General features: G+C 43.4%; 1 protein-coding gene across 1 annotated transcript in view; it reads left to right on the top strand.

Moving 5' to 3' along the window:
- The window catches only part of MYO3A (myosin IIIA), a 140,115-nt gene that overhangs the window by 45,847 nt on the left and 79,392 nt on the right, over positions 1 to 14,876 (top strand). Inside the window, exons 8-13 of the mRNA XM_060248333.1 lie at positions 2,055 to 2,120; positions 2,919 to 3,074; positions 12,095 to 12,194; positions 12,410 to 12,526; positions 14,165 to 14,269; positions 14,363 to 14,446. Coding sequence (XP_060104316.1) covers positions 2,055 to 2,120; positions 2,919 to 3,074; positions 12,095 to 12,194; positions 12,410 to 12,526; positions 14,165 to 14,269; positions 14,363 to 14,446 — 628 coding nt within the window. The remainder of the gene's footprint in view (positions 1 to 2,054; positions 2,121 to 2,918; positions 3,075 to 12,094; positions 12,195 to 12,409; positions 12,527 to 14,164; positions 14,270 to 14,362; positions 14,447 to 14,876) is intronic.

The raw sequence follows: 14,876 nt of genomic DNA, 5'->3' as shown, positions 1-14,876 counted from the left end.
GAGTGACAATACACAGGACTAGCACACCCAACCACATTATGTACGGTGAACATGCAAATAGCACTGTTACAACCCTACAGTACTGAAAATGATGGGAACGTCCTGCAACGAGCAAGCATTACATGGCCCAGAAGGCTTTACACACACACTGGGCAAGCCATACAGTTCAGTTGTAACAAACAAAACAGCCGTTATCGTGGCAAAATTATTTCTGTTAATGTGCTGCAAACCAAACAGAATCTGGAAAATGGACTCAAAGGTGTTTCTGTGGTATGCACCAGTAGTGGGCTCACAGATGATATGGTGCTACTTTGTTGATTGATTGATGACAATATTTATATGCTTGGCTTTCTCCTGAGCAACTCAGGACCCTGGACACAGTGGAAAAAATATTCCCTTTGGTTCATAGTGACGCATAGTGCACCAGTAGCTTTGCAGCATAATTCTCTTTTGCAGCCTTGCTGTAAAACCAGGAGGGCTCCACCACAACCTCTTCTGAGGGGCTGTTCTACAGACATGGGGTAGTTACTTGAAAAGCCCAAGCCCAGGCTTTTATGGGGTACACTTGAAACCAAGGGGATCAAGACAGGAGACCATGCTTTTCCTTCCCTTTTGCAATTCAGGGAGAAATTGCAAGTTAGATCATTATAGAACAAGCTTTCACTGAATGTTGGTTTCATGCTGGCTCCTTTAGTATGTTTTAATTATTTGCTGTATATAGATATTTTGCAGTTGGAAGCCACTTAGAGCTTTTAGGAAAAGTCGTATGGAAATATATTAAGTAAATGAATATATTTATTTTCAGGTGCTAAAAGAGTAATATGACTTTAAGCAATAGCATTTTTGTCCCTTTTTAGTGAAAGCATGGGCTGTTGAAATTCAAGTAATGCAGCACTTAAAGAATGGCAGTTGCAAGGGTGGACCCAGTGTGTTTTGTTTATGGTACAGAAGCATTTTCATTTTCACAGGTTTTGCTTTTTTCCATTTGTAGCAAAGTTGTATGGGGGAAATGGAGCATACTTTGAAGGGTAATGATTTGTTCTTGTTCAGATTTAGCTATGGAGAAGCAGAAACGTTAGTTACTTTAACTGAAAGAAAAAAGAGCCAGTGTGGTGCAGAAGTAGCCAGGTGGAGCTTAGATTTGGGAGCAACAGGATCAAATTGCCACTTAGTTATGAAACTCACTGGGTGGCCGGAGACAAATTGTTGTCTTGCAGCCTAGCTGGTATCATGTGGCTGTGGTAAGACAAAAATACTATTCTGTCATGTAGCATACGAATAATAAGAAAATTAAATATAATTACTGCTTAAAGGATTGTTGCAGTATTCTGACACTTGCCTTGTATAAACTAGCTCTGTCATCCTTAGCATATGCAAATACATTGAAATCTTCCATAATGCTCAAAACGCCATAAAAGTAATGTACAAAAAAAGGACCATGGAAACATAATGTAAAGTACAAATCAAGTACCACACCCTCCCAATTCCATTCTCAACAATAATATAACAAGTGTCCTAACAGGAGTATAGAGTCTGCAATAGATGGAAAAGGTACTCCAGACAGACTTCTTCAAGGCAGACAAGGTATACAGCACAGGAAGTCACCAAAATCACTGTGTGCCAAACCCTGTGTGCCAAACCCAAAAGTCCCTGCTCATTCTTTGCATTCAACTTCTTCCCTTCACCTCCTAAGTTTCGGTGGCTCTTTCCGATCTAAAGCTTTATAAAGGCAGCTGCTTACGGTGCTTGAGAGGAACTTGTCATCATATTTTATAAATAATGGTGAATAGCTTATTAGTCATATTATTTTATTGATATGCTAGAAATTTACAGCCATGCTTGATTGATTTGCTGGAAAATTTTAAATTCTCCTGTAAGATTCCAGACCATCACTGGCACACTTCTTTTCTGAGCAATGCTATTTTGAAATAAAAATGAATTTAGTTGTGCTTTTGGTGACTCATCTAAAGACTCATTACTCAACCTGACTTCTTTCAGTCTTTTATTGTTGTTCAGTATACACGCTAACCTTCTGTAATACCATTATTATGCAGAAACCCACCTCCAACATTACGGCAGCCGGAGCTGTGGTCACCTGAATTCAATGACTTTATCAGCAAGTGAGTGACAATAAAGCTAATGTATGAATGCACGTCAGTGCAATTAAAACTCTGTAATCTTGTTTATTCAAAGCATTCAGATGTTCAGATATGGTTGAAACAATGTTTCCAACAAAGGGACTGCTAGACAGAGAATGCAAAGGAATTTCTAGTATGTAACTGTTATGGATAAAAGACTTGCTTACATGGTTTTATTTGATCTGTATTACTTATTATCTCCATGCTGTGTACATAATACTCACCAGACATGTTACAGGGGACTCAACATGGGCAGGGACAGAATGGTGTCCCTGTGGCCATGAGTGATGTTCCCGAAGGAGGAGGGGAATGTGAGAGTAGATAATGCATATTTATCCAGTGCCACATCCCTTCTCCCAATCTCCAAGTATCAGGGCTTTTTTTTGGTAGCTGGAACTCCTTTTGCATATTACACTACACCCCCCTGATGTAGCCAATCCCCCAAGAACACAGGGCTCTTAGTACAGGGCCTACTGTAAGCTCCAGGAGGATTGGCTACAGCAGAGGGTGTGTGGCCTAATATGCAAAGGAGTTTGTGCTACAAAAAAAGTGCTGATCTGGTGTATTTATATATGTGCACAAGAAAATTAAGGGTCTGACTCAGTATAAAGCTGCTTCTTGTGAAATCCTGGAGGGGAAGTGGAGAGTGGAGAATGTTCTCCATCACTCCAGATCTTGTGCTTGTTCCATTCCCCACCTGGAATTAGGCTTCATTCTCTGTCTTCACCCATCTTTGGTTACACCAAGTTGTTATTCTTCTTTTATTTTCTGCCAGTGCAGGTGCTTGACCAAAGATTATGAGAAACGCCCAACAGTGAGTGACCTTTTGCAGCACAAGTTTGTGAAGCAGGTCGAGGGGAAGGAGAACATCTTGCAGATGCAGCTGATGGAATTCATTGATGTTCATCAGCAAATGGGAGTCACAGAAAAAGCAAGGTACTCTCCCCCCCCTCCGTATGTAGCAAAAAGGACATTTTCAAAACTGTTTAATTTATGCTATTAAAATGTGTCATAGAGTCATAGCACATCGCCTGATAGATGCTTCCTTAGGATCTTTTCTTCTGGTGCCCCAATCTTAGTATACCATTGGCCTGAGCTTGCCCTGGCCTGACAAACCATTCTCTGCCCTTTTCCAACTGAATCAATAACAGTCTGAATAACAACCCTGTCATCACTCAAACTAGCAGTCACACTAGAGCAGCCCCTAGTGTGATGCCCAATGGCATAAGGATGTCCACTAGAACTTCCCTTGGCACCCACCAAGATTTTCAGAAAGTAAACAGGGCCATTGTAAGGCAGGGCTTGTGATTGGCTGCCATCGCATGAATGAAAGGGTTTTCTATTGGAGAATCAGGAGGACTGGTAAGCACCTGGACTTTTGTTAGTCAGCATGTAGTTCCATTCCCCCTAAAGGCTTTCTGTCTTCCCAGAAGGTGGAAAGTATTCAATTTGACTCTGCCTGCTATGGCAGCCATTTTGAGGTGGACCACCTCCTCTCAAAATTCCAGAGCTGCCCACAGGCCCTAAAAGGTTGAGGAACTCTGCATTAGAGGAATCTGTCTTAGTGTCTAGAAAAGAATGGATGTATTTGTTAAGGTTTCAAAAGTGTTACTGTTTGAACATGTATACTGTAGAATGGTGTGCTGTCAATCATGAACTGGGTTTATTGTCTCTTGTGAATGAGATTTTTGCTGGGACCAAGCCAGGTCTGGACATATTGTGTTCTTCCAAGCCAAATGCATCCCGTCAGCCATTTACTGTGATTTGCTTGAGAGCTGCATGCATCCCCTGTTTTGCAGTTCCAAGCAGATCTTCCCTAGTGGGGCAGCCATCGCTAGTGAGTTGTCTTCATCTTGGTCACACATCTGGGCTAAGCAGTCATCCACAGGAAGCTTGCTAGTGTACAGAATGAGTCCTGTTCAGGGGAGAGGGAGCAGGATATAAATTTGATAAATAAATTGATAAACCAAAGAGGCAGTTGCTTTGCATGTGAAAGAAAATATATGGCCAGAAGTACATTGACTTTATGTAGCAGGATGTATTCATTATTGTTTGTTGTTGTTCAGCCGCACAGTTGAGTCCGACTCATTGTGGCCCCATGGACAAAGTCACGCCAGGCCCTCCTTTCTTCCACCATCCTCCGAAGTCTGCTCAAATTCATGTTTGTTTCATCAGTAACATTGTCCAGCCATCTCATCTCTTGCTGTCCCCTTCTTCTTTTGCCTTCTAGTATGTAACTGTTATGGATAAAAGACTTGCTTACATGGTTTTATTTGATCTGTATTACATATTATATCCATGCTGTGTACATAATGCTCACCAGACATGTTCATTATTTACCTAGTGGTATTTAGCAATGTAGTCTGTGCATCATCAGGCACTCAGAATCAAGCTGCCATTGTAGAAATTACCAAAAGTGTTTTGGCTTAGTGTCAGAATTTCTGAAACAGCTTCATCAAAGCAACACACTGGATGTGAAGCTTATTAGATGGTTAGTACTGATGTAGTTCTGCCTTGCTGCTTTTTAAAAAACAATGAAAAATAGGATTTACAAGGGAGGGGTGTTTTTTGACTCTATCAATTGTTAATGTCCCTTTTCCTCCATAGCAAATGAGCTGCATAGAGAAATCTTATTAAAATCAGTCGCATTTATTTTCTTATTGATATTTGTGGCAGCTTAATGTCGTTTTGCAGTCTGCCAGTGAGATCTGGGGGATATGCTTTGTTCTTTTTATAGTCTGCAATTTATCTCATAAGGATGATGATGTGCATTCCCAGAAATGAAATCTTTGGCCAGCCCAAGGAAGAGGCCTTTAAGGCTTGTCAGGGCCTGGGATATAGGAAGTCGTTGCAGAAAGAAGGCCAGGCTGGATCATTGGCTGGGGGATAAGGAGAAAGCCGAGTGCTTAAGGCAGGAGCTCAAGCTAGTCAGTCAAGTTCATCCAAGCTGGTCAGTCAAGTTCATGTGAGCAACAAGCTTGAAGGCCTTTTTAAACAACACCCTCTGCCTGCAACAGAGACCATGTTGCTATTTTTGTGATACAGAAGATTTAAGCATCTGTCTTTCCTCCAAGATTCAGGGATGTTTCATTTCTTTCCAACACATACCACAATATTCTCTTATTAGTAATATATTTTTCCACCATCCCTTCATCATGGCTAATGTAATAGTAGTACTAGTAATAGTACTAGCAGTTGTATTAGTGTGCTACTGGCAACCAGTGGGAGGAGGAGGAAGAAGGGATTAGATTTATATGCCACCCTTCACTTGGAGTCTCAAAGCGTTTTACAATCTCCTTTCCTCTCTCCTCCCCACAATAGACACCTAGTGAGGTAGGTGGAGTTGAGAGAGTTCTTTTGAGAAATGCACTTGAGGAAGCAGCTCTTTCAAGAACTGGGGCTGATCCAAGGTGACTCAGCAGGTGCATGTGAAAGAGTGGGGAATCAAACCCGATTCTCTCAGATTAGAGTCCAGCACTTAACCACGACACCAAACTAGCTCTCTACACCAAACTGGAACCACTACACCCAACTGTTAAGGGGGTGTGTGGATCGGGGATGCAGGGAAATGACATCTTTCTGACAGTGCAGGGTCACTTCGGTGCATAGCCAGGGAATAGCCAGTATGATTTGGTTTTACCATGGAGTTTTGTTCAAATTCTAGATTTAGTGTTTACAGGAAGTAACATCACACCACTGGCATAACACTACTTTCCAGCAATTCCCCACTCCGTTGCCCTGATGAATGGAGGCATGTGATGGAGAAGGATGGCCAGGAGTTCTTTCAATGGGAGATCTGGTCTCCCTAAGCAGAACTAGCAGTAGCGGTAGAAGTGGCAATAAATGTATGATGAAGCCTAACAAACTCACAGAGTTAGAAAGCACAGTTATGAATGGTGTGTAGAACTGTGCAAGTGGGACGAGTGTTTATTGGACATCGAAAGTCACCACTCTGCGGATGAGCAGACATGTCCATCACTTTCTATTTTGCAGACTTTAAAAAAGAGTTTTAAAAAGGCTGTTATTGAGATGAATGCCCTCTTGTCTCTCATCCCAATTCAAGAGTCCTCAGAAATCAAAGCAATAAACACCAGTAAGGTGACTACCTTCCTCCTACCACAATGCCCGCATATTCATGAACCTTTGGGGGTAAAGGGGGCTTTAACGTTGTGCAGCCCTTGCTCCTCCAATGCTGGAACACACACAGTCTTGTGTTTTAAAAAGAGGTGGTGGCGAGCTGTGAAATCCTGTTCTGTACAGCAAATTTGACTTCTGTGCATCATTGTTTATTTGTGTAACTTTGTTAGGCATGGGGAAGAATGCAGACTCACATACAACAAGAAAATTTCCCCAGCTTTGTTTGTGAAATTCTGCTTCTAAATTACTTTTGACATTTGATTTGTCCAGATACTTTGAGGTCATTTTTCACAGCCCCAAGGGCTAATGCTTGCCTAATGCTTTCACAGCCCCAAGGGCTAATGCTTGCCTTTTGTCCCAGAAAAAGCTGAATACACTGACTCTTGCCAAATACTGCACCTCTGACATTGAACCTGTGGCCTTGAATTTATGCTTGGAGTGGCCTGTATTTCCTCTTGGAGCAGCAGTCCTTATCTGCACTGCACTGCCGGCATGTTCTTATTACCCTCTGGGTTCTGTGTGCAGAACAGAATTGTGTGTCCCTCTCCTCTTTGAGCTAAGGTCAAAAGTCTGTAAGGAACACCTGATTTTCTTTTGTATCTGTGATCAGGAAGTGCTTGCCATTCTAAGCCCAGTCTTTTGACTTTCAATGTGTTTCCAAAAGGTTCCTTTGTGTTTCACAATGCTCCTTTCCCATCCCTTTCTCCACACATCACCCATAAAGGACAGTTTTGCCTGCCCTAACATGCTCCAGTGCATAGCAATTAGATGACTCAATGTGACACTCATGCAGAGGTTATTCCATCAAGCATTATCTGGCAAGATCAGCTTGTCTCCTGTTGTCTCATCTGCTTATTTGTGTTTGCCAATTCAGGAAGAAGTGCAGCAAAACTTGTGGTTTTGTACCTCATCCATTTAGATTTTGCAACAGTGATTATTTGTTACACTGACAGCGAGACACACAGAGAGAGCCCAACCATACAGGCATATGGATGGAATTCACAGGAAGACCTTGAGAAATGCTATAGCACATCGAAAGCGTGCAATGAAGAGTTACAGGGGCAGAAAATTGGAAGAGTGTATGATGTTAGATAATCAGACTAGGACAGGGAACACCCAGGTCCAAACCCCTGCTCAGGGCTTAACTATTGTTAAAATATTCTTGGGTCATGTCTGGGTCTACCACAGGGAATTTCAGTTAGAGGTAAACAGCAAATGCTGTGCTGGGAGCTCAGTTCAGGCACAGAGGGGACCCAATCTGGATTGGGATTGCAAGACGAGGGTTCTTGAGCCTCCTCCCTACCTGAAATGACTGTAGGGCGGCATATCCTGGGCTGCTTCAGGCTGGGAAAGCAGCGCAATGCTGCAGTCCCAATCCAGACTGGAACCCACACACTCCTGGGAATTGATTTCCCAGAAGGCAGTGCACAGCTCACATCTGATTGAAAGATGTCAAAGCAGAACCAGTAATGATAATTTGGTTCTTGATCGTGAAGCTTATGGGGTAATATTGACCCAGCCACTCCTCTCTCAGCCTCCCTGATAGTGAATCATGCCATTTTTCTTGCTATTCCGGGAGCCAACAAAAATCATTCCTCTGCACTTTGACAATCGGGCCTAAAGAGCTCCAGCGGCCTCATTTTGCTTTGATTGAAAGGAGGTGGGGAGGGGAGAAAGTGAGCAGAAACAATAATTGTCTTGAGTCATTTTATTGTCTGTACAGGTTCCATGAAACAGCCTGTCAGGCTGTGCATGGTGGTGAAACTGGAGATCTGTTGGAAATATTAATATTAGTTTCATAGCGTGAAATGGGGATGGTGGTCTGTGAATATGTTGTGCCTGCAATGCCCAGAAGCCTAATAGTGATACAGGGAGCTTCATCCACTAATGTCAACTGAGAGACATTCTCTTGGGGCTAAAGCAGCAAAGCAGCGTTGCTTCCCTTAAGGGCAACCGTGCCCTTTGACAATAAAGCAAGCAGAATGTTTTTGAGTTGTGCTTGGATCTATCTTTTCCATGCAGATTGTACGCCAGAGAATATCAGGGCTTTCCGTAAACCGATCCTCATGGAGACTTGATAGATTTCCCTTAAAAGGCTTTTTATGCTGCTGTCACTAAATTTGAGTATGAGAGAAGGGCCAGCAGGCCAAGGTAGGAAAGGAGCTATGAGGATCTTTCCCTGGATGCAAGAGGCTTAGAACAGCTGGTGATGGTGCTGTCCTGCAGCACAAAGTGCCTTCCTTTGATTCAGGAGGCCTGCAGGAAGGAGCTGGAAGAAAGCAATGCTAATGATGGAGGAGGATCCATCCCTCTAAAGTTCTAGGAGGAAAATCCAGGCAAAACTACATAACTCATAGGCTTCATGTGGTTCTCCTTACAACACTTTTCTGTATTCAGTGCTATAACAGAAATTTCATGCAATGTAATTATTTAACACCGGAAATGGGAAATGATGATTTGACACAAGGTCTTTGACTCCTCCTTGGGTGATGGGAAAAGCATGCAATGAGAGAGGATAAGCTGTTAGTTCATGCATCTGTCATTCCTGTATGGTGGATATATGCGGATTTCTTCAAGGTCACCCTGTTGATAGGACAGGCGTAGAAAAGAAGATGAGCTTCCTGCACTGCTTTGCTAAATAAATTGTCTCCAAAATATAGCTTTGTTTAAAAAGCAGGCATAATTTGCCCTTACAATTCACACACAGCCCAGTTCAAATACTTTATAGTATCAGCAAAGGCATTATTTGGATGCAGACTGCTTCTGGCCCGAAGCCACAAACTGTGACCTTTACATGAGTCTGAAACTGCCCGACAGCCTTTCACATGCTATTGGTGTGAATGTGTGTTAGATTTTGTTCTTGTGAAATTGAATTGCTAAGAACTAACAGAAAGGGGGTGTGGGTGAAAAGACAACAGCAGGTCTCTCAGTTGGTCAGACCAATGAGCAATCCAGACAGAGTATCCTGAAAGAAGTATCCCCAGATGTATGTATTGAAGACTCAGTCAAAATGATCTCAAGTGAGTCTGTCTGAGTGCTTTTCTCATTAGTTGTTAGAGAACAAAACAAAAACTATAGCAATTTTGACTATAGGTCAATTTTACTATGTGACCTATGCACAAGTGGTAACTCAATGCCTGCCAAGGGGGATATGCTTAACATGAAGGGGGATATGCTTAACTCATGTTAGCTGCATGCAAAAATAGCATGCAAATTACCCTCAATCCTTTGGGATTATGAGCTTCTGGTGTGGCAGTCTGTGCCGACCAATCTACTGACCAGAGGCTGGAGGTGGGAAGGGGAGAGAGAAAGGCCGATGTCCTGAGTTGCCCCCACTAGAACTCCTTAAGAGGTGCATCACTTCCAGTGCTGGATAAAACCCTGTGGAGGCCCCTAGGCAGTCAAAATCTCAGGCTCCCCTTGCAAATTATCTCAGAGTCGAAACGCCTGCCCTGCTGCCTGTGGCCCCCACTGCAGCCTGCAGGCACCTTTTCAAAAGCCCCTTTGACAAAGTTGCAGGGGAGAGGGAAAGAGAGGCAAACTTGGTGACGCCAGCAGCAGCTGCACCAGGCAAGTCAGGCAAAGAGTGGGTCAGGTGCAGGCTGGGAGGACTGCAAGCAGGGGGGAAATTGGGGGGTGGGGAGCCAGCCCAAGGCCCCTAAAGGCATGGGGGCCCATAGGCAAGTGCCTCCTTGACCTAATTGTTAATCCGGCCCTGATCATTCCTTCTAATTGTGAACCTGACAGTTGTGTGGATCAGCTGAGCAGAGAAATGAGGCCACCTGGGGACGAGGTACAGATTTCTGCATACTCAGAGAAATCCCCAGTTGTGCAGAAAACAATATTCATTTGTAAATCACAGAACAAAAAAAAATCATCCAGCAAGACTGAGCAGTTGCTACCTTCTAGGAACCATGGGACATTAAAGGCAATTGAAAAGAAAGAGAAAGGAAAATGCGATGGGTTGCCATCTCCAGATGGGGCCTGCACTTTTTCCAGAATTGCAACTGATCCTCAGACTACAGCTATCCGCTCCCTGGAGAAAATGGCAGATTTGGCAGGTGGACTTTACGGTATAACATCCCTGCTGAACTCCTCGCCCTCTCATCACTCTCCAAACTCCATCCCAGAATTTCCCAACCAGAGCTGGCACCCTAGTTTGACTTGCCTGAGTCTCTAGCGTCAAAGCATGGGGGGAAATTGAGTGTCTGGGGTTGTGGGATGGGGAATTGGTCTACATATCTGGCCTTCACCCTTTTGGTGCTAAATCCTCCTCCCTCTGCCCCAGATTCTACAAGCTTTTAAAAACTCTGACCTCTTAGAGTCTGGGGATCAACATTCATTCAGGTCAGAGTAAAAGTCCCCCCTCCATTCTAACTACGTAATCACCTGTAGGCAATGTTCCCTCTAAGCTGCAGTCTTGTGAGCAAAAATTCTACTTTGTGAGCTACTGGCATTAAAGTTGTGAGCTACTGGCATTAAAGTTGTGAGCTCCTGCATAAATTAGTGTGCTCTGGGGCTAAGACAAAAAGGTGTGAGCTGGAGGCTAAAAATCTGTGAGCTAGCTCACGCTAACTCAGAGGGAACACTGCCTCTAGGAGTCTTTTGGGGGGGGGGGCGGGGAGATCTATCTGTCACATTTTTGTCTCACCCTTCATCCAACAATCTAGAGGCAGTTTACTTGATTTTTTTCCTCCTCCTCCTCTACCCTGTGAGGTAGTGAAAAAGCGTGACTGACCTAAAGTCACTCAATTAGTGGAGAAGATTTGAACCCAGGCCTTCCAAGACCTAGTCTAACACTTTAACCACCGCACCACACTATCTCTTCCCAACTGGCTTTAAAGTAACGTAGCCTGGGGAGGCGGGGGGAAGGAGGGGTTGCGGTATGACATGAGTTGCATAGTCTCAGACCCCAATTAATACCCTCCTCAAATTCTTCTATAAGGAGAAGTGAGGTGAAAATTCCTCTTTCCACATTCAGTTCCAGGGCTAGAATAGCAGCTTCCTGCTAAGCAGTCAGGGCTAAAGAACAAGTGCATTACTGCCCTTGACTTCAGAAGTTCAGGGCAAGCAGCTACTGCTCTCAGTATGGGGCGCAGCTATCTGGGACTATGGTACTATTGGGAGGCAAGGCTTTCCCAGTCGTTTCTCTCTTCATTATTCCTCATTGAGCCCTAATGGGCTTCTCTGTGCATCACTGAACAGCTCTAGAATGGTGAATGCCATAAATGCATGTGCAGAGGATACTTGACTGTGGAATTAGAAACTCTGTAGATAGTGTCAGTATTTCCAATACATAGTGTAGCAGTTAGATGGTGTGTTCACACTACACTAAGTAATGTGTTTTACATCCGAATTTTTACTGTGTAGGAATAGCAAAAATCTGGGTGCAAAATCCGCGCAGATCCTGCGCGGTGAAGAGGGGGGTCGCGCCGGCTGAAGGTGAGTGCGAAAACGCCCATTATCTAATGTAGTGTGAATACACGAAGAGTGTCAGGCTAGGATCTGGGAGACTCAGGTAGAAATCCCCATTCTGCCCTTGGTGGGTGATCTTGGGTTGGTCATGCCCTGTCAGCCTAACCTACCTCACAGGGTTGCTATGAAGATAAGATGGAACCTTTCCCCTTTGGTGGGGGGTAAAGGTAGGGTATAATTTTTTTTAAAAAAAAAATCAATTTCCCCTGGTTTTCTATGCCCATTTTGAATGTGGTTGAAACATTGTGGTGATTCTTTTTAGACGCCTCTTGGTGCTTACATCTATCTATGGGAATTATACACCCATGGGAATTTCTTGCTCTTTCCATCTCCATTTTTTACAGATTTGAGCGTATTCATACCAAGAAGGGGAATTATAACAAGTCTCCTGTGGCAAATCAGGAAGATGTAGATGATCTGGCAATGTTGGAAGTACTAGATGAGGTAAGGTACTTGGGTCAAAATGGCTGCCTATCCTTAGTGTAGGGTGATACACAATGTGCCAACAACTTGGAAGCTGAAGACTCCAAGACCAGCATCAGATCGTTAACTGAAAGACTTCAGCATGAAGTTTCATCATTCACAGCATGCAGGAGGTACTGAATACTGTCAGTATTTCTAATAATAGTAGACTTTTCCGTCTCTGTTTTAAAAAACAGAATACAGTAACAGAGCAACTGCAGAAGAGCTATGCCGGGGACCAGATATATGCCTACGTGGGAGATATTCTCATTGCAATCAATCCTTTTCGAAACTTGGACCTTTATTCTACAAAGGTATGGAAATGAATGTCTGCAATAATTTCAAACTGGATGCTCTTTGGTAAATGACATGAAAATGTGACTTGTAGTCCACTTGTTTCCTACCTTCTGTTCTACATGTTATGTTTTAGCATGTACCTGTATCATAGTCACTTAGAAGCAACACCACAGTCCTTATTTAGTTGCACACAGCCACTAGTGTCATAGTCCATCCTTACAACAAAAGACCTATCCACTAGGTTAATTGGATCCTGGATGAGCCTGACAACCATATTTGATGCACATGTAGAAGTCTGCTTTACAGGGCCATCCTAAACAGAGTTACACATTGCAATGTCTGGTAAATACAGTGGAGTTAGATGGGTGTAATTCTGCTTTGGATGGTATTTTTGGTGTCATTTGTTGGATTGGGGAATCTGGATAGTGCTTACTGTTTAAGCTGGGTTCAGGTAGCCGACTCAAGGTTGACTCAGCCTTCCATCCTTCCAAGGTTGGTAAAATGAGTACCCAGCTTCTGGGGGAGGGGCAGGGGGGGGTGATGTCGATGACTGGGGAAGGCAATGGCAAACCACCCTGTAAAAAGTCTGCCGTGCAAACGTGATGTGACATCACCCCAGAGTCAGAAATGACTGGTGCTTCCACAGGGGACTATCTTTACCTTTTTACTACTGTTTTAACATGCTTATCGGTATTCATAGCCACTATAGGCTTGTCCCAATAGGCTGCCAATATTAATGCTAGTTACCTGTACCTGTACATATGTTACTTTCATATGTGCAATATGAAATATTCCTCAGCAACATCTATATTATATTATGAAAAGTATGGTACAGGGCTGGATTTAGCGTCGTGTCATGGTCAACAGCCTGTGGCTTTGGAGTCTGGGAGCACTGGAAACAAGTGGTTCATATACTTAGCCAGTTTGGTGTAGTGTGGACTCTAATCTGGAAGAACTGGGTTTGATTCCCCACTCTTCCACATGCAGCTGCTGTGTAACCTTGAACCAGCCACAGTTCTCGCAGAGCTGTCCTCTCAAGAGCAGTTCTCTCAGAGCTCTCTCAGCCCCACCTGCCTCACAGGATATCTGTTGTGGGGAGAAGAAGGGAAGGAGATTGTAAGCTTCTCTGAGTGAAGGGTGGGGTATAAATTCAATCTCGCCCTCCTCCTCCTCCTCCTCTTCTTCTTCTTCTTGCTAATGTTCTAAGCCACCCCTCACTGTAACATAATTAATATTGGCCCACACAGCTCTTATTTCAGTTTCTTGATATTAGTACATTTCAGTTACCCTTAAAATTTAAAGAACTTCTATAAACAAAGAGAAAACAATTTTGGTTTATATTCACTGATATTATGGCCTGAGTACTTTTACAGATTGTTAGGGGTAAGCCCTGTGTGCCAGTCTGTCATCAAAGCTGTGCCATGGGCTACAAAGGCCAATCAAAATAAAGTGTTCAATAGTGAACAAAATGAAAGAAGATGCTAAAAGACTCCACCCTTGCCTGGGGTGCCATTGTATCCAGGGCCAACATTGCCTGACTACTGGTAAGACATTACTAGGCTAAAACTCATAAAACATAGCTAGAAACACAAGAAAACACAACAGGTTAACATAAAAGAATAATACAAGCAATATTTCTGTGTTCTCATCTTCAGCATTCCAAACTGTACATTGGGGCCAAACGGACAGCCAATCCACCTCACATTTTTGCTGTGGCTGACATTGCATACCAGTCCATGGTCACATACAACTCAGATCAGGTAACGGTGCTGAACCGCAAAGCCTAATTTGATACTCCTCTTGACTGTGAAGAAAGATGATTATCATGAACTCTCTTCTGCTCTTGCCTTCAGTGTATTGTCATTTCTGGAGAAAGCGGAGCAGGGAAGACCCAAAGTGCCCATCTTCTGGTTCAGCAGCTTACTATTCTTGGAAGGGTATGTTTTAGAGTGAGGCCATTCCTAACCCTGTTTTAGATTTTTTTTTTTTGCCTCCATTAATCCTCCTGCAATTCCTGTGCCATAACAATTCCCCCTGGACTTGGTCATATGAACCCTCCTGCTCCTTAAGCTCTGCCAATTGGGCCATGTTTTTTAAGTCCTATCCCATGCAGAAGCAAGATTGTGCTTTACCAGAAGCAGTTCCGATACTGTAAGATTTCCCTCTCATTTGCTTATCTCATTGCAGAGATAGTTTAAAACCAAGCAATTTGATAGGCAGTTTCTTAAAGTCCAATAGGTGCCAAGAAACTGAAGCTTTGACTCTGGCTGCTTTCACACATGTTGTATAATGTACTTTCAGCGCACTTTAGAGATAGTGTGCAAGTGGATTTTCCTGTTTCACACAGGAAAATCCGGTTGCAAATTG

Source organism: Heteronotia binoei, chromosome 10 (assembly GCF_032191835.1).
Source record: "Heteronotia binoei isolate CCM8104 ecotype False Entrance Well chromosome 10, APGP_CSIRO_Hbin_v1, whole genome shotgun sequence".
Classification (NCBI taxonomy): domain Eukaryota; kingdom Metazoa; phylum Chordata; class Lepidosauria; order Squamata; family Gekkonidae; genus Heteronotia; species Heteronotia binoei.
This window is presented reverse-complemented; position numbering and strand designations above follow the sequence as displayed.